This window comes from Trichomonascus vanleenenianus (genome assembly GCF_965637985.1).
Source record: "Trichomonascus vanleenenianus strain CLIB 3782 genome assembly, contig: TRVA0_001S, whole genome shotgun sequence".
NCBI lineage: Eukaryota > Fungi > Ascomycota > Dipodascomycetes > Dipodascales > Trichomonascaceae > Blastobotrys > Blastobotrys vanleenenianus.
The window spans coordinates 1-24831 of NW_027481886.1; the positions used below are offsets into that span (position 1 = coordinate 1).

Here is a 24831-nt window from a genome sequence, read left to right on the forward strand (position 1 = left end):
TTTTATCTTTTCTGCTAGTAGGGGAGTGGGGGGGGGGGGGGGGGGGGGGGGCCAGCCCCCCCCAAACCCCCCCCTTCTCTAGGGAGATGGCCACGCTATCAGCATAATTAGTACTTTTAAAACCTGGATCAGGGCTGGCATTTCATGTTGTCAATATCCAAATAGTTCTCAATCCCACTGATCATAGATGTAATGTAGATTTACGTGGTATTGTCCGGCGTCCGACAGCATTCCAACGCCAGTATAAATGATTGGAACCTGAAATGCGGAAACTAATGGTACCGGTATTACCGGTAGGTCAGTGACATAATTAATACCCATAATTTGGCACAGTATTCAGAGTTGCGTCTCAGGGGAATGTATAGGCAATTACGTATAGATAGAGGCCTACGTAATTTACCATAACTATGGTACCTTGGTAATGCCAATAATGCACTACCGTACAATAAGAGCACATACGTACAATAGAATGTACCAATAGCATATGGAACAAGTTGTAGAGTAGTATGATAAGAAATACTAGTGATTCCAAACAATTCAATCCATTGTACTTTTTAAAATGCAACTGTACTATACATTAAGAGGGTGACATAAGGGAAAAATAAATAAAAACGTATTCTAAATCATCATAAGCCTGGTTCGTCGCTTTTCCATACGGGGATTGCCAAACTCATCAATCTCCTGGTGGTGGTAAGCATGCTGTGAGCAGTACATATAGCCATTTATAGTGTAATAGTACTCCTCATGGATCGGTTCTCGACACTCGGCACAACACAGGCAGCCTGGGTGATACCTAGTAGTATCATTGGATGTGGCAAAAGTCTCGAGACACTCGCCTTCAATTCCACGGCCGCACCCGTGACAGATAGAATTGTTCTCAACATGATAGCATGGCCCGCAGTAAGGCAGGTCGTTGAAAACGTAAAACTCTGAATCAAACGAAACATGGCACGACTGACAAGTGAAGCACTGGCGATGCCATTTTCCGGAAAGGCGACCGTCTTTTGAGTAGACGCACTTACCAACAATGGGCTCGTTGCATCCGCGGCAGATCTTCTTAGCCGTCTTTTTGGCCGGCTTGAGCGGCGCAGTGCACGCAAAATAGTCGGTAGTCGGAGAAGTAGTGCTCTCAGTGGCAGAACGCGAGTGAGAGCCTGAGCTCAGAGACGACTGTTGAGAAATGTTCTTCTTGTGAAACTGGAAACTCTCAATGTGGTCTTGCGAAATTGGCGGGATCTCCTGCATCGAGCTCGAAGTGGTGTCATTATTGTTATGGTAGCTCGATAGCGAGTTAGAAGTGCCGGAGGAGCTGATATGCGACAGCCCCGATGCTGACCGGGGGAACATGTCATCGTCATGGCCCTCTGGAAGGGCGTGCTCAATGTCTGAAATGTCTTGGTCAATGTAGTCCGGCATTGGCTCGTGCAGTTCATTACGGTTGTGTTTAGGCGGGTAGACCGAGACGTGCGGTGAGGCCTGCATAACCGGGTCACGGTCTAAAGAGTAGATGGAAGATGCAGCTGAGTTGCGATAACTTGGTGCCTCCTCTTCGTTATGTTGATGTTCGCTGAACTGGTCAATGCGCGGGCTGTGGAGGTGGTGCATAGGTTGGAGATCCTGATGGTTGGAGTGGTAGTATGGGTCATCGGCATAAGCCTTTGCAGTCGCTGGAGAGTCTATAGCTGTCGCAATGGCACCATGGTCCTGACCCATCTCAAACTCCTGGTTATCTGGAAAGTTCAGGTTGGTCGTCGACTGAGGCGGGGTAGGGTACTGCCCAAAGTTGTTAACCTGGATCTTTGGTAGGCTCTCTGAGTTGCTCATGTTGTATGAATGACTTTCGCTTGACTTATTAGCGGTTTTATCTTCAAAGTCAAACGAATTGGATGTAGCTGATGATACAGTCGACAAAACGTGGTTGTTAGATCTCAGAGAATTGGTTTTCGAGCTGAAGCTGGACACAAATGTCGATGCTGGCGAAGTCTTGCTACTCGTAGAGCTAGAATGGTGATTGCTGGCCCGCGATCTGTTCTGCTTCCGACGTCCAGAGTGATGTCCGCCTCGGTTGACGTCAAACCCGGCCCGCTCGTAGACACTTTTCGTCTGCGCCCCTAGGGCGAATGGCGGGAACGCGGAATCCAGGTTCCTCAGCTCGGCCGCCGGCTCTCGAACTGAATAATTCGACAGCGCCGAAGAGGTAGACCTAGGAGCCGACAGCGACATGGGTGAATTAGGGGTAAGTGGTCCCGTAGGGCGAGTAAAAGGCCCCTGAGGTAGCTCTAATGGAGGAGGAGGAGCGCTCATCTTCATTTTTAATATTGTGTTGAAATAAACGAGCGAAAATGGACTGAACTGAGTTGAAATAAACCAAGCGGAGGTGGACTAGTATCTCCTTTTAGCTGACGCTTGACACTCGCAAGGAATGGTAGAGTACGTAAAGTACACAAACAAATAACCACCTATAAAATTCCAACGGTTGAATGTAGTTCAGGTCTCTGGATAGGGAGGATGGACCGCAAATGAAGAAAAAGAAGACGCGAAGGGTACTCATCTCAATCTTCCCTCTCCCTGGACACTTGCGTGTTTCCAAAAAGCAAAACCCCTCGGGAGGGCAAGGCCTCTCCTCCACTGATGCGGAAGAAAGGGGGGCAGGTTGGTAACGTTGGCATGTAGGCTGCTACGGCGGAGAGAGAGAACTGCCTCTCCCCCCTGTCCAAAGGAGGGATTTTTAAGGGGGTGGTTCGATCGACTTTGCAGCTCATATGCCGACAAGGCCACTACAAATGCACTTCCGTATTGCGGGTGCCTGTCGGATGTAAGTCTCTCTCTCTACAGGTTGACAATATTCCCACACACGCGCCTGGCAACATGCGAAAAAAAAAGATAAATCAAAACATGAGATATATTGCGGGTGGAGGAAGGGAGGGGTTGTTGAAGGTCTTACGTTTAAAATAGATCTACGACATTCACTTGCATAAAGTGAGACCCGTGAAATATTTGGATCTCGCGACGCGCGAAAGTGGCCAGACGTATTGTAATGGGGTGTATTGCCAGAGGCTCGCTTCTCGCTGACGTCTAACGGTCTTTTCCATAATTTTTTTTTACCCCTGCGCACTTTTCCTATTGTGGTTGTATGCGTAGCACAGCTATAGCCTGTTATACATGTGCTCCACCATAAGGCTGTACTTCATTCCCGCAGGTGTATATATTTAGCCCATGTCCTACCCGATCGATCTCAAATCGATCTTGGACTGGATGGAATGTTCCGACCGCCCTGCCGTTTGTCAAGTCTCGGGTCTCATCTGGCGGCTCCATTTGACGGCTCCGGCTTTGATACACGTTTATCAAACGTAACATGTGCATGTAATCTGGCATTGCATACGTAGGTGCCGTTTGTATGCTATTATACATGTATGCGTGTCCAATTTGACAGCTGTATTCTACAAAGAACTGTATATTTGACAATATACCAACTCGGAGGATGCGTTTTACAGTCTTTGAATGTCTTGCTAAGCCGTGAGAGGTGTGTTCCAACAGTTGTATGACGTATCCCATACAGCAACAGAATGACGACAATCTGTATGATACCCGGTAGAGATTTTCTCCACAGTGTTGGATTTGACTACCGTCGCTTCGAGCCGGTAGTTCCAAAAGACAAAGCACTATCATACCGGTGATGCCAGTTCAAGACTATCTACGAATAATATACCTGGGCTATGGTCGCAGCATTACATTCCGAACTGCCCACGCAAATACCATAACACTATAGGGTGCAAAAAAAAAAGTAGCAACGTTGCAATGTAATGAATCTGTCATTGAAATTGCAAGGATTCTCATTACGATCTACTTAGACTTAAGTTATACCTCGATCAGATCATTAGTATCCAGTATAATCATGCAATTGAAGTACCACCTAGAAAGTAACATCGTGTAAAGCTAAGTATTAGGACAGCTCAAATTATATGTCAATAGGATGGCGGAAATAATAAAACAATAATAGATCTTCAAAACAATCGCCTGGAAATCAGATTACAGAAATGCACCTGTCAATCACTGCCCTGAAACTAACGGCAGTCTTCTACACTAGGAAAGGATCGCCGTGCGGCTCAAGTGCGGCTCAAACCAAATATTCCGGCCACCACTGCCCAACCAATTATTGCAAAAAAACCGCTAAAAATTAGTCAAGGAATTGATCTAATCTCAGTTCATTGCCATTGGTCGAACCAATTCTACTCTATATCTATAGAGCTATAGCTAACCAATGATTAAGTGACAAAAAACGTAATTATGTAAACTGGAAGACCGGGAGGTTTCGAACTCGCGAATCACCATAATACCACCAAGAAAATAATGAGAGGAATGATTGGACGACGGGCTTTTTCGACGACGAGGGCCGCGAACGCGCCGTTTAGAAAGTCGCGATCCTCTATCATGTACAAAGTCTCCACCGCTGGCATTGCCCTAGCCGCCGTAGGCATTGGAGGAGGGCTCTACTACTACAAGGACGCCCAGTCGGCCATTCACGAATACGCCATTCTGCCGGCCATTCGACTATTCTTCGATGCCGAGACTTCTCATAAACTCGCCATTGAGGCCATGCGATACCCTGCTTTGAACCCCCGGGAGCAGCCGAACTGGGATCAGACCCACGATCCCGATCACCTGCTGCAGGTGACTCTGTTCAAGAACACTGAGACTCCCATCACTCTGAGGAACCCAATCGGAGTTGCTGCTGGTCTGGACAAGGACGGAAAAGCCATTGACTCCCTGTTTAACTTGGGCTTCTCCTATGTTGAGATTGGCTCCATCACCCCTCTTCCCCAGCCAGGCAACCCGCTTCCGCGATTCTTCCGGCTCGAGAAGGACGGAGCTGTCATCAATCGGTATGGGTTCAATTCTGAGGGTCATATGGCTGTTGTTACGCGGCTCAAGACGCGTCTGGGCAAGGCGCATTGCTACGGTGACTCTACCGTGGCCCCTGTCAACAATGCATTGCATCCTGGTAAGGCCCTTGCAGTGAACCTAGGCAAGAACAAGACTGGAGATGAAGTCCAGGATTACGTGACGGGTGTTCAGAACTTTGGTGCTCTTGCTGATGTACTCGTAATCAACGTGTCTAGCCCCAACACCCCAGGTCTGCGGGACCTGCAGAGCGAGGAAAAGCTTACTAACCTCCTCACCACGGTGGTTGGCGAGCGAAACACTCTCCAGGTCGATCGGAAGCCGCCAGTTGTTGTCAAGATCGCGCCGGACCTCACCGAGCCTGAGATCGAGGCTATTGCAGGTGCGGTTAAGGCATCCAAGGTTGACGGTGTTATTGTCAGCAACACTACAATTGAGCGACCAGACACTCTGCGGACTAAGTCTGTGGCTCGTGAGCAGGGCGGCCTTTCTGGCAAGCCATTGAAGCCGTATTCTCTCAGGGCGTTGCGATTGCTTCGAAAGCACCTCGGCAAGGACATTACTATTATTGGCTGTGGTGGTATTTCTAGTGGTGAGGATGCCATTGAGTTTGCCAGGGCTGGCGCTGATTTCGTCCAGATGTACACTGCTTTTGCCTACAAGGGTCCGGCTCTTGCTGGCAAGGTCAAGCGAGACATTCTCAAGGAGCTCAATGGCAAGAAGTGGGAGGACATTGTTGGAAAATAGCTTTGAAACTCTAAATAGACCGAATATTATCATTTATCCATTCTCCGCTCCCACGGGGTCTGTTCGAGGGCCAGCCCTCGAGCTCCCGTAGCTGGGGGCCAGCCCCCAGACCCCCGTGTCTTCACCATGGGTACAGCGTTACATGCTTTAGTTAGAGCGTAACAAACCTTTAGTACAGGCCCGTAAGAGACTCCCAAGCTGTAACAAAAGCTCCCAGCACACGCATAATAATACCCCTTTACAGCCGAAACCTCCGCGAAGCGGAGCTATGGGGGGTTGGGGGCTGGCCCCCAAGTCAATTGAAGCCAGAATGTGTTCATAGGGGGGTCTGGGGGCTTAGCCCCCAGCTACGGGAGCTCGAGGCCTGGCCCTCGAAGACGCTACCAGCACCTGGGCAAAAGAGGCAAGCTACACCTCAGGGTCATCTAGGGTACCTAAATTCCGCTGGGCCCAAGAAAATTGTTCCAAGTAGGAGGTTATATCAAACGATTGCCCCTCTATAATACGTATGGAAAATAAATATTTTTAATAGTCTATGCAGTCTAAACCTGGTCGTCATGATAGTGAGGACGGGGGCTCTCTTCGTCTTCTTCTGATCCTGCCTCATCAGAAAGTTCAAACCCGTCATTCTCCTGGTCGCTCAACTCGGCGTAGTACCCATCCTCGTTAAGGAGCTCCAACTGACGAGCCCGCTCCATAGTTCGGTTGTATATAATATACGCCGTAAGCGTCCCTATGACACTGGCAACGACAATTGATACAATGTCCACGATCTTAGCAGCAGTGTCCTTTTCCTTGCCTAATCGCGCAATCCTGTCGCCTACGAAGATATGCATCAGCAGCTTTGGTGAGGTCAGAGCCGTCGCCAGGAAGAAACTCCCCACTGAAACGGACGGAATCGTGCTCAATGCTCCATTGGAAAGAGAATACGGCAGAGGACACAGCCGAATCATCCACAACAGAGTGAACTTATCCTGCTCCAAAGTCGAGCTCAACGCCGCGAACTTGACGTTCCTTGAAGCCAGACGCTTGGCATAATCGGATAAAAAGTATCTGAACGTCAAAAACGACAGCGTAGACCCGACCAGAGTGGCACTAGCCAAAAAAGGCCATCCCCAGGGGAAGCCATACATCATGCCGACCAGCGAAGAGAGCGCAGAGTATCCAATCAGTGGTGGGAACGAAATAAGAATAATCATGCTGAACATAAGAACTCCTCCACCGGGCATCTCCTTCCACTTCTTGGCGAATTCCACCATGAGCTCGAAGAACTTATCATGGAAGATGATAAACAAAATGCCCATGGTGCCTAGTACCGCGAGGCCAGCCAGTACCAGCCCCTTTTTCCAAGCCGCCAGCTCGCTATAAGTCCGCCGGCCATGCTCAACGTATTCCATGGCCGTATCCCGGCTGGACTCGAACATCTGGCGGAACATGATGTATTCCACAAGGTGTATAAGTTCCGTCTTCTCTCTGACGTGGTTTCGACACAAACCGCCCCGGTTGGGACTCCACCGCTTCAATCGTTATACGAATTCCAACACCAACCACGACCTTAAAAAAAGGTTAAAATCGCGTCAGTTTCGGGAAGTCAATTAGGATTATCTGTGCGTATCTCACGTGTGAAGCGTAATATATCAGGTTCGTGCGGGTCATGTTTTTTCGAGGGCCAGCCCTCGAGCTCCCGTAGTTGGGGCTCTGCCCCCAAACCCCCCGTCTTTATCAACCAAATCTCCGCGCAGCGAAGCCCCAGGGGGGTTGGGGGGACTGGTCCTCGCAATTGCACGCCTGTACCCGGTATGGAGCCGCACGAGCCTCAAGCGCCGCATCAACCGCGGCGCTCGCACCATCGGGCCGGAACGCCCGGAGGGCGCTGATCGGTGCATGTCGGAGATCCGTGTGTGGCTGTTTCAGCCGCCGACATGACGTCAGTGGACTCCCCAACCCGCAATCAGCGGTAGGCTTCTAGCAGATTCTGCAATTGCGGGCTGGTCCGAGGCGACCGAAAGGCGGAATCGGTTCAGTTCTACGGTCGGAAGTTGTAAAAACCAAAAAGGGGTCCAAGCCCACTTGGAATTGACCGCAAATCACGAGACATCAGCAGTACGAGGGTAGGGAAAGGAAAGTACAGCAGCTATCGGTGGAGGGGGGTGGGTAGCGGGTGAGAGTCGGCCTTCCAGGTGGAGGGGGTTTTAGTACCGCAGAGGAAATCCCGTAAGCTGCTGTATCTGAGCCGTACATGTGTCGCGACATGTGTGTGATGCATGGTAACCTAATGAGCAGATCATTCTGCGTAACACAGGCTCAAATGGTTGCTTCGTCATTCCGAGGACACCTGGGCTATAGTTCCGTGAGAGATAAGTATAAATAGGCCGCGTCTTTCCCCCCTGGTTAGTTTGTACATCCTCCATATAAACCAAGAGATCAATTGAATTATAGAAGATGGCGTTTGAGGCTAATAAGACTATCTTTACTGGGGTGGGTCCACTACCCCAGCCAGCCCCCCAGCTGGCGCCGCACGTGCTTGACCTGTTCTCTTTGAAGGGCAAGGTCGCCTCCGTGTCGGGCTCTTCCACTGGTATTGGTTTTGCTGTCGCTGAGGCTTACGCCCAGGCTGGAGCCGACGTGGCCATCTGGTACAATTCCCACCCAACTGAGGAGAAGGCTGCTGAATTGTCGAAGAAGTATGGCGTTAGAGTGCTCGCCTACAAATGTCAGGTGACTGATCCAGTCGCGGTTGAGGAGACTGTGGCCAAGATTGCCAAGGATTTTGGAAAGATTGACATCTTTGTGGCCAACGCTGGTGTCCCGTGGACCAAGGGACCACTCATTGACCCACCAGACCACTCTGAGTGGAATAAGGTGGTTGACCTGGACCTCAATGGCGTATACTACTGCTCTAAGGCGGTCGGTAGGATCTTCAAACAGCAGGGTTTCGGGTCGCTGATCTTCACTGCGTCTATGTCCGGTCACATTGTGAACTTCCCACAGCTGCAGGCTTCGTACAACGCCATTAAGGCTGCTGTAGTGCACTTGGCGCGAAGTCTGGCGGTCGAGTGGGCGCCATACGCTCGAGTGAACTCCATTTCTCCAGGCTACATTGCCACCGAGATCAGCGACTTTGTGCCAAAGGATATCAAGGCTAAGTGGTGGTCGTTGACTCCAATGGGCCGAGAGGGCCTTCCACAGGAGCTTGTGGGTGCTTATCTGTACCTTGCCTCCGATGCCTCTACTTATACTACTGGTTCCGACATCAAGGTCGATGGTGGTTACTCTGCTCCTTAAACTAACGGTTATTTATTATTATATACGAATATGTTCGCTTTTGATTGACCTGCCCACTTTGTAGAACAATTCAGCCATTATGCATTATTACATCTGCCTATGGTTATATCATGGTGGCTTTGCAGCCAAGTTCAGCCGCGGGGTGCCCCTCTTCCATGCAGGATGACCCCTCCTCCCCTAGAATCCGTAGGTGTGGTAAGATGTTTGATACTCGTGAGTTCTAGACATGCTTCTTGAGATCCTTTAAGAGTTGAGGAATACTGTACAACTGTAGCTTTATTGATAATATTTTAACTTATTGAAGCCATCGTGTCTGGTGGTGTATCAGGGATGTATAAAGGCATGAATGGGCTATTCTAGTTATATGGCCAATGGTCAACTGAGGACTAATTTTAGCATATTGACAGTTAATTCTCTAGATTCGCGGCGATCGTTATAAATGTACGAGATCTTCATACGCTCTATGGTATAGTCAGCAGATATTCAGCAGACATTGAGAATTGATTCTGATTACTCTTGATATTTGGGACTATGTAATCCAAATTTTGAGAGCCCATGAGGCTATATAAGTCATTTTATTTTGTCTTCGTAGCGGACTTTGATGAAGTGAGAAGATAAATTAAGTCTTTCCAGCCTAGTCTCATATGCCAGCTTGTTACAACAGTATACACCATGTGACTATAATACCGTAGGCTCTGCGGTATACATGCTGGTAATACGTATATGTTTTACGGTACAATTTATTCAACTACTGTACATGAGTACACCTCAGATGTTATACAGGTGGGTATATATGAGTGTGTGTGATTATTTAGTTACCATACCATAGGTAATAGCTTCTGATGAGATATCGATAATGATAGCACTGTTGTGGGGTCTATAATGACAGATATAGTTCTGCTGCGGCGCTGTGTCGATGACGGCAGTAAGACGACCAGAATATAGTGCGTAGCCACGTACTTCCATTTTGCAAACTTATACGCGAAATAATACTTTTTTCAATCATAACGGGGCATATTATCCCCATAATAAATACGTTAGAGTCCATATATCGCTAAGAGAAACTAATTGTCCGGAGAAGCGAATATATGCCGGAATCTTTGTTTAATATATGGTAGACGAGCTTTAACAAAATCAGGACGTAGTATATAGGTGTCCTGGAAGTAACCTCCATCGCGCTTCAAAGAAGAGGATACTAATGTTAGGTATTTCCGGGATATTCCCCTCAGATTAGGTGGATTGCTGATATCTGAGTACTGGACTGTGACATAAACCTTAGAAGTCGACGATTGCCCAAGTAGGCTTTGCAAGAAGTAAAGGTCCTCAGGACGCAGCACGATATTACGCGCCAAGTGCAATGTAACAACTGGTGGAAGGTATTTGGAGAACAGCAAATCCCTACAAAGTGTTTCTCTTAAATCCACAGCCTCATGCAGCAAAGCTATGCTCTGTACTGGCTTTGTGAGTTCCAGCAATGGGATAAAATCAAGTTTTTTACTGGTATTTTCCCATTCAAGTGCTTTTAGTTTTGGATAAGGGGTTTGGCGATGGCCATTGGTATCTTGTATTCTTCCCTGGGAGATACTCAAATACTCCAATTCTGGAAATAAAAAAGTAACTGGTGAGAATGTCATTTGTCGGATTTCTAGAGATTTAAGGTGAGGTCCCGATATCGTTAAAGGCATGAGGTATAACTTTGATGCAGCAATCACGACATAGGTTACAGAGTCTGGCAGCTTTAATTTTCCCGGAATATGATGAATATGGAGGAAGAGACGGCACAAAGATTTATGGGGTGTCACAAGCTGCTGGATTCGTTCAGTATTGTAGTAACACTCACTGATCCTCAACATAACAAGATTTGCCGTGAGCATACTGATGGAGTTCATTTTTCCAGCATCTGAAACAATGGCCAGTTGCGTGACATTACGGGGAAACTTGTTCAACACTTGAACAACTTGGAGCGGAATCGTATCTCGCAGGTCGATAATCAATTTTCGAGGGGGGTTTTTCAAAAATTTTTTTAATATTTTAATCAGTTCTCCGATGTTGTCTCGATTTCCAGGGCCATAAGAATGTAGGTTCTTGATTTCCACACTTTGCAATCTGGAATTCTCTGCAATCTCGCCAATCATCTTGATGAAGAGCCCCCCTTTTTTGTCATCACTAATGACCTTAGCTAAATCGAACTTTACATGTACAATACAATAGTAGTACCGCTTGATTATATCGAACCCTTCATTGACATTCCGAAGACAGATATTGTTCGAATAGTAACAGGGTACAGAATAGCCATAATAAGGAGCTGCCAACGCCTTCGCAATTACACTAACACCAACATGCCTATTTTGCCGCCAGGTATGCAAAGCCCGGATAACTCTGTTACGGGAATTCGTGCAGACATATACCCTTGTGTAAAGAAGCCTGCTTGCACGCCTAATGTTATGAATCACATTGTAGCGGTCTACAAATTTTGCCTTATAAACTCGAGCCTCTATTTCCTGTAGAAATACTTCGGCTTTGGAACGCATGCCGAAGTCCCCTAAGGGTATATGGTAGATCTATCGGCCATTTTAACGAAATCCAAGAGACTGAATTTACTAGTACAGGTAGTGGATATTCGTGCTGCATAAGGGTACCCAGAATTGTTGCAAGCTAGGGATACGTTAGTCCAAATCAGGCTGTCCGCGAGCACAGCTAAGGTTTTACAGACTGGCCGGATTCTCCATAACTGACTGTCAATATTGTAGTCATATTCTCTGAGGAATTGCAAAACTATGAGCCAGAGTTCACTAGGCATGCTTTTCATGGTGAAAAAAAAAATTTGCAGTTTTTTTTGACAATTGAAACGCTGACTATCTGCAATATATAGCATAACTGTAATAGAGTTCAAATGTACCCGCACTAGGAAATTAATTAGTTACCCCCGGTAGCTAATTACCTGATAGCTAGCTAGCTTTTAGCTTTGATAACCTCTTTTGTAGATCGAGGCCTGAAGACCCTATAATCTTTCGTATCATAGGTAAGGGACTTTAATCAAAGATTATGTAGATTTATACAGTACGGTACCACAGAAGGAGGTACAGTAAGTAGTACAGTAGGAAGGGGAGGTAAGGTGAGATGGGGTGTTCAGCCGTGCCAAAACTGATAGGGATCCGTTGATATTTTTTTTCACACACCCATTGAGAGACAGTTAACGATGGCCAAAAAGACGAATTTTGACGATATAGACGCTCTAGCGGACAAAGCCGCCAAGAAAATAGTAGAGAGCGAAGAAGAGTCTGAGTCCGAGGACGAGGCGCCAGAGGAAGAGAGCCTGGACCAGGTTGCCGAGACCATCAAGACCAAGCAGGCACAGATAGACCGGATCGAGCAAGAACGACGCGAGAAAGAGCGACAGAAGCGAAAGGAACGAAATGAACAACTCCAGAAACAGACAGAAGGGCGGCGGCAAAGAAAGCACGAGGCTCTGCCTTTAGATCTGCTCGAACAGGCCGAACGAGACCGGGAAACACAAGAATCAACACCATCGCATGCTAACTCAGATAACGACACACTAATCCCATCGCTACCGAGCATATCCAAACCCAAGGGGAAGAAAACCGTATTTAACAAGGGTCCAGTGAAGGTCAAAGTGCTGGAAAAGAAGAAGAAGGCGCTAGCCCCGACCTCCAACAGCATCATCAGCAAGAAACGAGATCGGTTCCTTAATAGACGGTCAGTACAGCGGAGGTAAATAGCAAAAATTAATAAATAACATACACCTACAAGGAGCATTATTCATCAGTGGCAAGGCTCCCCACCGGCGACCATCCATTCAAGTCAGGGAGAATCCGCCAAAAAGGCCCTGATCCGATGATTGAAAAATACAATAAGTTAGCCCATGTCTGGGATCAAAAGCGTCAACAGAGGAACGGCCATGCCCGCGGCGGAAAGGAACAGATCCAACCCTGTAGTTTCGTTCTCGTGAACCTCCTGCATCGCGTGCATGGCCACATATAGAAAAGTCCCTCCACTGACCAACAGAAGAATCCCCGACCACGTCTGGAGGTCTGCGGTATCGGATCCAACGAGCTTGATCAGCCCAAACGTCCCCAGAGCACCGACTGGAGCGCCTGCCGCAAAGATCGCCAGGTACTTCTTGATGCGGCCCAGATCAAGCCCCTCGCGCTGGAGCACCGAAGTAAATCCAAATGACGCAGGCGCCTTGTGGACCATAATAGCAATGAACACCATCATCTCGAGAGCTGGGTTTTCCGTCGCGACCGACGCTCCCAGAGCGACTCCATCGGCCACCGCGTGGATGACAAGGCCAATTGTCGTCGACATGCTCCTGGAAATACCCCCAGCTGGCTGTGGCGAAGTCTGACGCCGCTCCTGAGACTCACCAAACCGTGGGAGCTCGACAGCTACCGACACGAACTCGCTCTTGTGCTGCATCCGCGACAGCAAGTGCGGCACCTGGTCAATGAGGTACATGAAGATGAACCCGCCAATGAGGCTTATGCCCACGCAGCGCCTGTGCGCGTCCGCACTCTGTTCCTGGCCGCTCATGCTGCCGGCCTGGTACAGCGTCTCAACTCCCTCGGGAATGATGACGATGAGGCTTGTACCGACGAGAATGCCAATCCCCAGCGACGAAATGCGCTGAATCCTCTCTGGTGTCAAGTTGAACGACACGGGGGCCAGCCCGGCAAGGAACGAGGCCCCCAGCATCAACACACACAGTAGCAGAAGCGTTACAAAAGCCCCCATTCCAATTGGTTATGTGTAACGGGCTTATTTTCCAACTTTCCCAACCCCGGCGACACACCCCTCCGGTCAAGCGGCTGTACCCCTTTAGTACCGCTGTTATACGGTTCAGTAATTGAATTGAGCCGCTTAAGCTCCCCATGTATTCGAGGGCCAGCCCTCGAGCTCCCGTAGTTGGGGGCTCTGCCCCCAAACCCCCGTCGAAAGATCATTATCAACCAGATATCTCCGCGTAGCGGAGCACGGGTCCCCCCATTAGTACTACAAAGGAGCCTCAATGAATAAGTTAGAAACAGTAGAGTAGTTTATGGTGAATATGCACATGATAACGTCGCGTATTGGTTTACCTACTAGCTAATGTTTTCGAAGGCCAGCCCTCGAGCTCCCGTGGCTCCGCTTCGCGGAAGGATTGGGGACAGGTTGTTACAGCGTAACGGAAGCTCCCAACAGGGTTGTAACAGATCTTGTTACAGCGTTTGTAACAGATCTAGTAACTTTCTACAAAGCAATGTGAGAAACCTCCGCGAAGCGGAGCTACAGGGGGGTTTGGGGGGACTGGTCCCCCCAATGCAATAAAGACTCAATGAATAACGTAAATCAATTACAATAGAGTAGTCAAACCGATGATAAATATGCACATGGTCACGTCGCGTATCAGCTGGACGCCGAAGTGGTAGTACTGCGACGCGACGAGGATGTACGACCGGAATGGGTCCGGTATGTACTGCGCCAGGGCTGCGATCTTGGAGTGCTGCGCAGGACGTCCCCGTTCAAGCAGGAAGTGCGTCGAGTGCAGCACAAGCTCTACGAGGCAGAATTTTGGCACAATGCTTGACCCAGCGTCCACCAGGGTCACGTATATCGATAAGGTGACCATGGCAATGGTATGGGCGAGCGCCCAGAACACTTCCGACCCGGAAACGCGCTTTTCCTGCGGTTTTTGCTGCACAAATGGCTGCGATTCGTCGCCCGTAGTAGACTCATTACCCCCTCCAAACATGGTGGAGAGCGCCTGGAGAGCCTCAAAGGGGTTTTCGTTTACGTTTCCAGTCTGCATCTGGTTCAGCATTTGGAATAATGGGTCGTTGGCGAACTCTTCGTCCAGTTTTGGTAGGTGATCCTCGGGGATTTCGCTCGTTGGCGGGTCATCGTGTTCATGGTGCGTGGCAATAGCATTGGCAGCTCCCTCCTTGGCAGGTTCTGGCTGAGACCCAGTCGAGGTGGGCTCGGCTTCTGCCTGCTTCTCCATGGTCACTGGTGGTTTATAGTCCTCTGCCTCAGGGTTGGTTGTTTTGGTGATTTTAGCCAGGCGGGACGCACCTCCGGCCTTAATCCGGGCCTGTCTTCGTTCTCGAAGCTCCTGAGCGTCCATTCTCTTTCGATTTCCGTCACAAAGCGAGTCTCTCGCTCTCTCTCTCAATTGTGCTCGAGTGATGACTTGTGCTACCGCGACGATTGTCGGCGGAAATTCAAATGTGAAGTGATGCTGCGCGCGCGCCGTTGGGAGTTCCTCGACTAACTCAGCCGTACTATTTATCCCAGGTTTGATCACTACGGTAGGAGGGCAATTGCGGTTGATTGATTGCAACTGGAAATTTCTGACAAGATTAGTAAGATTGGTCCCAGCGATTGGTTGGTCGGACTTGGGAAAACGAGCTCGAGGCAGATCGCACTGCCTGCTCTTTAGCAGCGGCATCCTTCTGGAGTTGAGCTATGTACAGTTTATAGTACTCCAGGCGAACTTCGGCGGGATTTGCGAGCCCATTGGTGTCGCTAAAGGCAATGGCAGCTTGGTAGTCCCACCGGTGAATTACGTCAGCCTGCTTGGCAAGCCGCTCTTTAGTAGCATAATCTGTCATTTTCTCTTGGGTTTGCTTGTCGCTATGTACCTTCAATAGTGGTAATGATAAGGTCAACTCCCAACGTTCGCCGATTCACCAGTATACGCGAGTGAGACGCAGGGGGCTAGAACCAACTGACGTGCACAACTGAAATAGACAATAAAACCAGAATTGACATATTTTACAGGGTGATAAGATTGTCATAGATACATCAGAAATTATGATTAATCAACTTTTCGAGCTGCATGCTAATATTCATCCCTGCAATTGAACGGACAATCTCCAGTGAAATAAATGAAATAATCCAATACTCCCAACTGCTGGGCCAATCAGCACCCGCCAAAAAGACATCGCCAAAAATATTGCAAAAATTGAGATTCAACCAACTCTACAGGACTCAAGACCTCCAATATATAGAAAAAAATGATGCTGCGACATTCGAGACAGGTTCTCCGGGTGATTCCAAAGCGATTCAATTCCTCGGTGTCTATGCCAGAGCCAAATTTCCCAGCGCCAAAAGATATTTCGCAGCTCTCGGGACCCACCGCCGAAGACAAGAAGCAGGCTCCTAACCGAGCCCAGACGTGGGCTCCATCACAGCAGCCACGAGCCGAGGCCATGACGGGCCCGCGGTTCGAGCAGCGAGATCTCGAGCGTCAGCCACGACCTTACGCCGCCATTGAACTCATTGCCAAGCAGCCCATCCGATACATCAACGGCCGATCCGCGGAGTGTGACGGCGGCAAGGGCGCCCAGGGGCACCCGCGAATCTTCATTAACCTCGACAAGCCACAGGCTCAGCCATGTCTGTACTGCGGCCTGCGATACGCCAGCGAGGACTTCAAGAAGGAGATTGAGGCAGCCCAGGCCTAAGAAATGAGCATGAATGACGTTATTATTATATTGGATGTGTAGTCTGTAATATTTGCATAAAACTGGAATAGATATTTCCCTGACCTATCGAAGGTACATGTTGGATGCGTTGTATACTCTTTTTCGTTAATAAGTGGACTCAGAAGAATACGTGGTACTTCCCCTGTTCTAGGACGAACTAGTTAACTGTTTTTGAGGTGATTTTTACAGATGATGTGTGAAATATTCGAGTTTACTTAAATTAGAGTGATAAAAATGGAAGGGTGGTCTAATGTTGAGGTCGACTCCGCGCCGCATGAAACAGCCGCATGAAATGCGGCTTAAACACTTCATCTCAAAGCTTTCAATGGGTATACGAATGTTCATATACAATGGCAATCTAAAATAATATAAAACTACCAACAGTTACAATATAATTAAAATGACAGAAATATTTGAGAACATAAACGAGGCCGATCCATTAAAAAGATTACCGGTAAAATCTCTCCCAATGAACGATTCTACTTATCAATGTCGATTATTCTAGAGAAGATCCCAGATGGGACCACTATAGAACAAGTTCTTGCAGGCATTCGCGAGTATACTAATCGACCAGTCAGTGCCCGAATTGTTAATTCAAGTAAATAAAAAAAATTGTGGTCGTTTAATGGTTTCTGACGATTGATAGATGCGGTGGTATCGTTCCGATCGATTGATCTAGCCACACAGTTCGCGTTAGATCACGCTAAAGTACGCGTCCGTGGGCAAGAATTGAACTGTTTCTTCAATGATGAGGAAAGTACAGCGCATGCCGAGAGAAGAAAGCGACCCAAGCCGTATAGCCAGCCACGACCAAGTACGGGGAAAAGAGACATTGGCACAGATTCGACGCCGTTTGTTCTTCTTCGCAATAGGCCATCAGCAAAATCTCGAGATATTTTCTCCGAGCTAAACGACAAAGATATTTGGCCGAGACGGTTACTCGAAGTTCGCAACAATCTCACTAACACGCTCATGCCGTATTGCTTTCTTGAATTTGGGTCTCCTCTTGAGGCTAGCAAAGCAATTGACGCAATTGCCGCCAAAAAAATTGCAGTGGGCACTGCTTCGCCTATTCATTTTGGTGTATTCAAACCATCGGGTCGGCTGGAGCCCCAGTTTGTCAGTTCCTCTGGAGTAGGAATGGTATATTGGGAGCGGGAGTATGTTATTTCTGAAGTCGAAGGCATTCCTCATCCGCCCACTACGATTGTACCTACTGATTCAGAGCATAGAAACATTTCTCCTAGTAGCAGTGAGATCCAGCCGAAAAAAAAGCGAAAAATCATCAAGAAAGTGCCATTGCCTACCAGACCTCAATCCAATTCATCGGCGGCGAAAGTAGAAGAATTTGAAAGCTTTTCAGATCTGGACCGACTCAGTTGTTATCTATGCCGCCGCAAGTTTGCTACTCCAATTGCGCTAGGAGATCATGAACGGTACTCTGAATTGCATCAGGAGAACCTCCATACTCCAGAAAAACTTGAACTAGCACGCAAAATCTCAGCTGCTTTAAAAGAGTCTGCGACACTGATGGAAAGACATTGATATCATTAATCCTTATGGGATTCTAAAGGTCATTACTAAACTATTGGGGAGGAGGGGGGTCATGAACTTTTAGTACTCAGAAAGGTACTTGTTAAGAGTGTCTCGCTTCTTGACGTTCTCGAACTTGAAGGAGGCAGCCATCTCGTCAAGCTCTTCGAAGGAGAGATCTCTGAAGTACTCAGCAAACTCAGCAGCAAGGAACTGAGAAAGGAGGAGTTCTCGGAGCACTCGGTCGACGTAGGTAGAGATACCGAAGAACTTTGGATAGAACTCCTTCTGGTGCTCCTCTGAGATGACCTCGGAGAAGTGCTTCTTGATTGGGTCGTAGAGGTCCTTCTCGAGCTGTGGGTCAGCGTCTCGGCCCCACTTGTCGAGACCAAGCTTCTTCTTCTTATCGAGCCATGGCTTGAGCACCTTGAACCACTTAGAGTCCTCAGAGACATAGGTCAGACCCTGGTAACCAATATCCTTATAGAGCCAGATGGACCAAGAGATTGGCTTGCCATCGCCAGATGGGTCGCCGGTCTTGTAGATGGCCAGCTGGTCTCGAAGGACCTTGAATCGCTGCTCGTTGGTCTCCTCAATGTGGGAGTCGCCTCGCGCCTTGGAAGAGTAGACCGGGCCAAACTCACCGTTCCACACTGGCACGCCAGCAGCTCGGATTGGCTCAATCTTTCGCTCGTACTGGCTCTTGAGCCTCTCCTTCTGCTCAGCAGAGCCGACATAAGCCTCGTTACCTGGGAAGCCGTAGTTGGAGTAGTCGTGGATAGCGTAAACGCTGTTTGGGAATGGCTGCTTGGGGAAGTGTCGGAAGTCCATGGAGTAGGTGTTACCGTCGAGGAACAGAATGTGGTCTGGATCAGCCTTTCGGATTACCTTCTCGAGTCTGTGGTAGTACTCAATGAGTCGAGTCTGCTTTGGATCGGCTGGTTCGTTGAGCGGGTTGTAACCAGCAACCCACTCGTTTCCAGCGTAGTGGGCAGCGATCTTCTCCCACAGGTTGGCGATCTGGTCCTGGAAGACCTTGAAGTCCCAGAACAGAGCCTTGTGAACCCCGCTGTCGCTGTGCCAGTCCTGGTTCTGTCCACCTGGGACGGCGTGCAGGTCCAGAACGGTGTAGATACCGTGTCGCGCGCAGGAATCGACAATTCGGTCGAGCAGCTTGAAGCCCTGCTCCTTGATCACCTCTGGCTTGTCGTCGTCGATGAAGTGTCGGTAGTTGAACGGTACTCGCAAGCAGTTAAGGTTGACGGACTTGAAGAACTTGGCGTCCTCGTCAGTCCAGAAGTACTCGTAGAACTTATCGAAGAAGAAATCGAACTTCTCCTGGCCCAGAACCTTGAGCAGAGCCTCCTTGTGCTCGCTCTCGTGGCCTGGGTAGCCGGTGATGAAGTTCTCCATGTTGAGGTGGCCGCCGGTAGCGGTACCGGTGAGGATAACCTCGTTGCCCTCGCCGTCAATGATCTTGTGGCCTTTTACTCGCAAAATACCTGGCATTGTTGATTGCTGTTAAAACTTTGCTACTCTCCTATTATAGTGGGTTTGAGCGGCTTTTTATACGTTCTAGCTTTCCCCGCGGACCTGCGATGCAGAGGATCTCGATCGCCATAGATTTCTCCTTTCCCATATCAGACGGTTAAATGCCATCTCAGGCTGGTAAGCTACGTGGGCAGCTATTTGGTACGGTCTGCGGAGGTATCAATTTAGCCGGACCGTTGAGTTGCTAAGATCCGGGGAAAATAAGATCTCGGCGAAATAAGCGGGGTAATGTACGGCTGCGACATCGGATGCCGTTGAGAATTGTATCATTAACCGCGAAACGCCGAACTGGTATTCTTGGCATAAGTATTATCCCGAGCGCAGATTTGGCCTGAGATGCTTATGTCATTTAATCCCGGAGCGTGGATGAATTGTCTGTACTCCTACAGGAGTTATAAGGCAGGCGCGGAATAAGTCGCGGTGAATTTCGCCTGGTCCCGCCAGTTGATACTTGGCTTCTGGTAGATACGAACGTCGAGTTTCGTTGGATGAAATACCAGCTAAAGATGTATCTTCTTTGCAATCGAATAATAAGAAGAATAAGAGATCTGCCACCTGATGTGGGCTAGACGTGGGATTTACCCCCCATGGGAACTGTATTGGCATTATACCCATGGATGACGTTCAACAATCGATTTAGGCATCTTTTCCATGTGACTAATCTCATTACTTGAACTACCTCCCATATCATCGCCTGTGCCCTGACTATCTTTCAAAGAAATGCTTGGTACTCCTGGTACTAACCCATCCACTACGCTTAGCCCCCCACCTGCTGAGACTGAGATATCCGAAGATGCGTAATTTTCGTACCGGGCGTTTTTCAGAAGGTCCCCGGGTAGGAGGAAGTTAAACCGAAGTATATCCATCAATGCTTGGAAGAATCGCGCGACTGAGAGGGCTGGTCCCCGTTCGGGGGCTCACAATCAAGGCTGGGCAGCCTATCCACGAGACTAGACCACATTTGGTGCCAAAGGGAGACCTGACGCCGGGAATCGAGGCGATCGAGTACTATGCCCGGCGACGGAGGATCCTTGAATCCATCCCGGATAACAGCATGGTCGTCGTGCCAGGCAATGAGACCCAGTTCGCCACGGGTTCTGTCTTCTACGAGTTCCGTCAGGACCCCAATTTCTACTACCTGACCGGCTTCTTGGAGCCTAATGCGGCTCTCGTATTGCACCGGAAGAATGCCGGAGAAATGAATTCTATAATGTTCGTGCCCGAGAGCGACAAGCATTCAGAGCTGTGGGAAGGCGAGCGAACAGGTACCAAGGGAGCGGTAGAGATTTTCAACGCTGATGCTGCATTCCCCATCAATGAGATCGACCAGAAGATGCCGGACCTCTTGAAGGATTGCACTCGGGTGTATACTGACATTAGCGACAAGACGTCTCGATACCCGCGGTTTTTCAAGTCGACGGGTAAAGATGTGCTGGAAGGATCTCTCATGGATATCCTGCTAAAATCTGCCAACCAGAAGAAGCTCATGTCGGCGAACTATCTCATTGAGCAGAGCAGGCTCTTCAAGACCGAGAACGAAATTGACTGCATGCGGGTTGCTTCGGAGATCTCTGCGGCTGCGTTCAACAAAGCTTACTCCCAGCGATTCAAGAAGGAGTCTGATCTCCACGCGTTCCTAGACTACGAATTCCGAGTTGGTGGGTGTGAAATGCCCGCCTATCTCCCTGTCGTTGCCGGAGGGAAGCATGCGTTGGTTATCCACTACACTAGAAATGATGATCGCCTGCGAGATGGCGAACTAGTTTTGGTCGATGCTGGTGGCAGGTTTGGTGGATACTGTGCGGATATTTCTCGAACGTGGCCCGTCAATGGCAAGTTCACTGGTCCTCAAAGAGATTTGTATCAGGCTGTGTTGAACGTGCAGAAAAAGTGCATTGAGTTGTGTACCTCTCGTCAGGGGGCATCTCTCGACGACATCCATAGAGCGTCAGAAGAATTACTTTACACGGAACTGCTCAATGCTGGCATGACTGGCTTGTCTCGAGGATCTGTGCGAAAGATTTATCCGCATTACATTGGCCATCACTTGGGAATTGATGTCCATGACCTCCAGACTCCTTCGCGATTTGACCCATTGGCGCCAAACCAGGTTATTACAATTGAGCCTGGCGTCTACGTACCAGAAGACAGCAACTTCCCACGGCACTTCCACAATATTGGCATTCGAATTGAGGATAATGTGGTTATTGGCAAGGAATCGTATGAAGTGCTTACATGCGATGCTTTGAAGGAGATTGATGATATCGAAGCTGCCGCAAATCCCCAGTAGTTGCTTCCACCAGTTGTATATATAGAAATTGTCACATATGAATTCTGCATCACCTATTTGGAATAGTTACAGGTAGCATTGTAGCTACCTCTTTGAATGCTATTCGATGCTCCATCACAACGTTCGATAAAATATGCATATTAAATCAATTGTACCCAGTATACTGATTGCAAGACATAGTGCTCATTATATATGGAATTGTGCTGCAATCCATGGGTAGCAGTTGAAAAAAAATTGGTGCGGCTTGCTGCGGCTCGAATGCATCGGTTCATTTTTTCAGCGGATATTTGCACAACAAAATGCGCGTAAAGCCAATTACATAAAGAACGCGACATAGTGATGCAATTGGACATGTTTTATTCATTGCTTTGTGTTCATTTTTGGTCTGAAATGGTGTGTTTGTTTTTATTGGTTGACGTGCATGAAACGAAAAAAAAACTGCACGCGTCATTCATTGGTTCGCGTCGCATAAATTGACGCGTAAATTTCGCTCTGAAACAGGCCTTCATTTTAAAAGCCCCGCGGCCGCGTAGGAGTTGTATAATCTATACAGGACAGATTTTTTTCTTTTCTTGTTAATTTTCCCTCATCACTACTACCAAATGGCTCGTGTGTCTAAACAAGCGACTAACAGGAAACCGAAGAAAGCTGCTTCCCTATCGTTGACGGCTAATCGATGCCGAGGTCGTGGTCGTCCACCTCGTCAGGGGAGGGCCCTTGAAACAGCTTTAGTTAACGACGCAGTAGACGCTGAGTACATGGCAATCGTTGAAGAAGTGGAGGAAGATGAGGTAATGGAAGAACATGGAGACGATCTTTTTTGTTCCAGTGCGTACATCAGCGCCCAAAGCGACAATAGCGACGCCGACGACGACGAAGACAATGAAGATGATTATGATGACGACAATGGTGCCGATAAGGCTGATTATGAAGAAGAAGATGAAGAGGCAGAATCAGATGATTTGGATAACGGAAAGCCTTTTCAAAGGCAGGCGCTCATGCCGATCTCAATGGAAGCCACAAATCTTCGTGTCGCAAACCACAATGGCCGTTTTATGTCCAATTACAATGACCTTGTCCCACATCATACGCCAACTCCAGAGCAGATTGAACTTCAGCGGCAGTTTCACGAAAGCGCCGTTGCCCCCATGAGACGGCAAGTTGAAGAAGAATACGAGAAAACCCGGCCTTTAAATACCCAGCGACAGTACTACCCTAAGCAGGTGCAGTTTGAAAAGTGGTTTCGCACCCAATTTCACAATTCTCCTGACGACCCGCCATTGATTACTGAAGACTTGGCATGCGTCTTCCTGGAACAGAAGGTGCTGCCTAAGGAGCCTTCTGTATCGCTGCTCAAGGCTTATAAAAGTGCTTTCAAAGATCTGTGGCACAAACAGAAAAGACAGTATCAGGCGAATGTGCCAGAGATCGGGTTAAAGGGAGGCACAATGGATTTAATGATCATAAGCGCTCGGAAAAATTCGCATACGCGAAAGAAGAAACATCTTCATAATCAGACAGATGGTATACCCGAGGGTTACACTCTTAAAGAGCTCGACAGAATGGGATCAGACTCATTTGACATTAGGGGCCGGCATCTCTCTTCAGCGCTGCGAGATCGTGCAATGTTTTTGGCTAACCATTTCTTCCTCTATCGCGGTGATTATACTCGCAGAATCGAGCTAAGCGATTTGTGCTATCTGCCATTACCGCCGGACAATTGTAATACAGTTCAAAACGTTCTAATTTGTCTTACCGACCAGCATAAAACGAACCAGGTTGGCCGAGTTGAGGAAGTGGCAGCTATACGCAACAAGAATGTTGAGATATGTCCGGTTTCAGCGATGGCTTTGATGTTGCTTTGCCGCTTTGACTTGTCCGGGGAGAAGTTTCCAGATTTCACTAATCCTGCCGATTGGTACAACACCAAGCTGTTTATCGCCAATAAGTTGGCCGTCGACCAGGAAGTGACTTATTCATGTCATGCCAAAGGAACGAAGTTGATATACAGGGCCAGCAACGTAGTGTGCAACAAGTCCACTCATAATCGATCGTGCGGAGCTAAGCATCTGGCACTCAAAGGGGTCAATATTGAGAATATCAAGGCTGCAGGACGGCGGGAAATGTCAGCCATAACGGACTCGTATCTTCCGTATATCTCACTCAAAGCAGTAAAGGTCATGGCTGGTTATTCGTCCAACGAAGGATTCTATCTGCCACGGGCATCCGTGCCACTTCCAGGCGATGACGACGCCAAGCAGAGGTTATTACAGGCGATGTTTGCCGACGCCGATAGGCAGCTCAAGATCCTCCACGATAGGCAGCATGCGAGTAATAATTGGCGGCTGGCTAAGAATAAGCCCAAGAAGTCAAAACACGAGAAATACGAGCTATACTTTGTCGACCAGCCCCAGTCATCCGATGATTCTGATGCCAATAATCATAAAAGTCGAGCAGCAATTCGGTTCCTTGAGTTACTTATCAGCTTTCGGGAGGTGATTCTTCAAGACGCAGCTCTGCTCATTGAGCGGCATCCTGATTTAAAGCTGTGGGCTCATCCAGTGTTCCATATGAGGGAGTTCCAGGAATTCGCTATTGCTGTTAGGCAAAGAGAGGCGGGCGGAGAGTTTGCGCCAATGACCTCGGCGCAGAATCCCATGAACGTACAACCGCAGCTTCATTCTCCGCAGCTTCCTTCTCCGCAGCTTCACTCTCCGCAGCTTCACTCTCCGCAGCTTCACTCTGTTTAACTTCACTCTCCGCAACTTCACTCTCAGCAGCTCCATTCTCAGCAGCTTCACTGTCAGCAGCTTCACTCTCAGCAACTTCACTTTCTGCAGCTTCATTCTCCTCAGCTTTATTCTCTTGTGGATGGGCTGTATACGCGACAAAACAGGCTTGAGCAGACCGTGCAAGAATTGACTAACTCGGTTAACCGTGAGCTCAATCAATTTAATGGCAACATAGCTCATATAAAGATCAGCTGAACAAGTCAACACAAGCGCATAAAGAGCTGAAGAAAGAGTTGAAGGAACT

The 24831-nt window shown here is 48.4% G+C and overlaps 13 protein-coding genes across 13 annotated transcripts; 7 read left to right on the plus strand and 6 right to left on the minus strand.

Moving 5' to 3' along the window:
* Positions 1-618: 618 nt before the first annotated feature.
* Positions 619-2223, minus strand: PXL1 (Pxl1p; the record flags this gene model as incomplete). Its single annotated transcript, XM_076681674.1, has 1 exon — positions 619-2223. The coding sequence occupies one exon, from the start codon at positions 2221-2223 to the stop codon at positions 619-621; it is 1605 nt and encodes a 534-aa protein (XP_076543631.1).
* A 2127-nt stretch (positions 2224-4350) lies between these two features.
* On the plus strand, positions 4351-5649 carry URA1 (dihydroorotate dehydrogenase; the record flags this gene model as incomplete). The annotated part of the gene is made up of 1 exon (XM_076681675.1): positions 4351-5649. One exon carries the CDS (start codon positions 4351-4353, stop codon positions 5647-5649), a length of 1299 nt encoding a protein of 432 aa, XP_076543632.1.
* Positions 5650-6191: 542 nt separating this feature from the next.
* TVP38 (Tvp38p) lies at positions 6192-7073 on the minus strand (the record flags this gene model as incomplete). The annotated part of the gene is made up of 1 exon (XM_076681676.1): positions 6192-7073. One exon carries the CDS (start codon positions 7071-7073, stop codon positions 6192-6194), a length of 882 nt encoding a protein of 293 aa, XP_076543633.1.
* Positions 7074-8091: 1018 nt separating this feature from the next.
* On the plus strand, positions 8092-8934 carry TRVA0_001S00166 (SDR family oxidoreductase; the record flags this gene model as incomplete). The annotated part of the gene is made up of 1 exon (XM_076681677.1): positions 8092-8934. One exon carries the CDS (start codon positions 8092-8094, stop codon positions 8932-8934), a length of 843 nt encoding a protein of 280 aa, XP_076543634.1.
* A 1064-nt stretch (positions 8935-9998) lies between these two features.
* TRVA0_001S00188 (uncharacterized protein) lies at positions 9999-11465 on the minus strand (the record flags this gene model as incomplete). The annotated part of the gene is made up of 1 exon (XM_076681678.1): positions 9999-11465. One exon carries the CDS (start codon positions 11463-11465, stop codon positions 9999-10001), a length of 1467 nt encoding a protein of 488 aa, XP_076543635.1.
* A 500-nt stretch (positions 11466-11965) lies between these two features.
* On the minus strand, positions 11966-13689 carry ATX2 (Mn(2+) transporter ATX2; the record flags this gene model as incomplete). Its single annotated transcript, XM_076681680.1, has 2 exons — positions 11966-12640; positions 12697-13689. One exon carries the CDS (start codon positions 13687-13689, stop codon positions 12811-12813), a length of 879 nt encoding a protein of 292 aa, XP_076543637.1. The 3' UTR covers positions 11966-12640; positions 12697-12810.
* Positions 12134-12670, plus strand: TRVA0_001S00232 (uncharacterized protein; the record flags this gene model as incomplete). The annotated part of the gene is made up of 1 exon (XM_076681679.1): positions 12134-12670. One exon carries the CDS (start codon positions 12134-12136, stop codon positions 12668-12670), a length of 537 nt encoding a protein of 178 aa, XP_076543636.1.
* A 598-nt stretch (positions 13690-14287) lies between the features above and the next one.
* TRVA0_001S00254 (uncharacterized protein) lies at positions 14288-15058 on the minus strand (the record flags this gene model as incomplete). The annotated part of the gene is made up of 1 exon (XM_076681681.1): positions 14288-15058. The coding sequence occupies one exon, from the start codon at positions 15056-15058 to the stop codon at positions 14288-14290; it is 771 nt and encodes a 256-aa protein (XP_076543638.1).
* A 958-nt stretch (positions 15059-16016) lies between these two features.
* TRVA0_001S00276 (zinc-finger domain-containing protein) lies at positions 16017-16400 on the plus strand (the record flags this gene model as incomplete). The annotated part of the gene is made up of 1 exon (XM_076681682.1): positions 16017-16400. The coding sequence occupies one exon, from the start codon at positions 16017-16019 to the stop codon at positions 16398-16400; it is 384 nt and encodes a 127-aa protein (XP_076543639.1).
* Positions 16401-16910: 510 nt separating this feature from the next.
* TRVA0_001S00298 (uncharacterized protein) lies at positions 16911-17966 on the plus strand (the record flags this gene model as incomplete). Its single annotated transcript, XM_076681683.1, has 2 exons — positions 16911-17019; positions 17068-17966. 2 exons carry the CDS (start codon positions 16911-16913, stop codon positions 17964-17966), a joined length of 1008 nt encoding a protein of 335 aa, XP_076543640.1.
* Positions 17967-18035: 69 nt separating this feature from the next.
* On the minus strand, positions 18036-19463 carry TRVA0_001S00320 (glycoside hydrolase family 5 protein; the record flags this gene model as incomplete). The annotated part of the gene is made up of 1 exon (XM_076681684.1): positions 18036-19463. One exon carries the CDS (start codon positions 19461-19463, stop codon positions 18036-18038), a length of 1428 nt encoding a protein of 475 aa, XP_076543641.1.
* A 910-nt stretch (positions 19464-20373) lies between these two features.
* On the plus strand, positions 20374-21795 carry ICP55 (aminopeptidase; the record flags this gene model as incomplete). The annotated part of the gene is made up of 1 exon (XM_076681685.1): positions 20374-21795. The coding sequence occupies one exon, from the start codon at positions 20374-20376 to the stop codon at positions 21793-21795; it is 1422 nt and encodes a 473-aa protein (XP_076543642.1).
* A 602-nt stretch (positions 21796-22397) lies between these two features.
* Positions 22398-24545, plus strand: TRVA0_001S00364 (uncharacterized protein; the record flags this gene model as incomplete). Its single annotated transcript, XM_076681686.1, has 1 exon — positions 22398-24545. The coding sequence occupies one exon, from the start codon at positions 22398-22400 to the stop codon at positions 24543-24545; it is 2148 nt and encodes a 715-aa protein (XP_076543643.1).
* Positions 24546-24831: the final 286 nt, after the last annotated feature.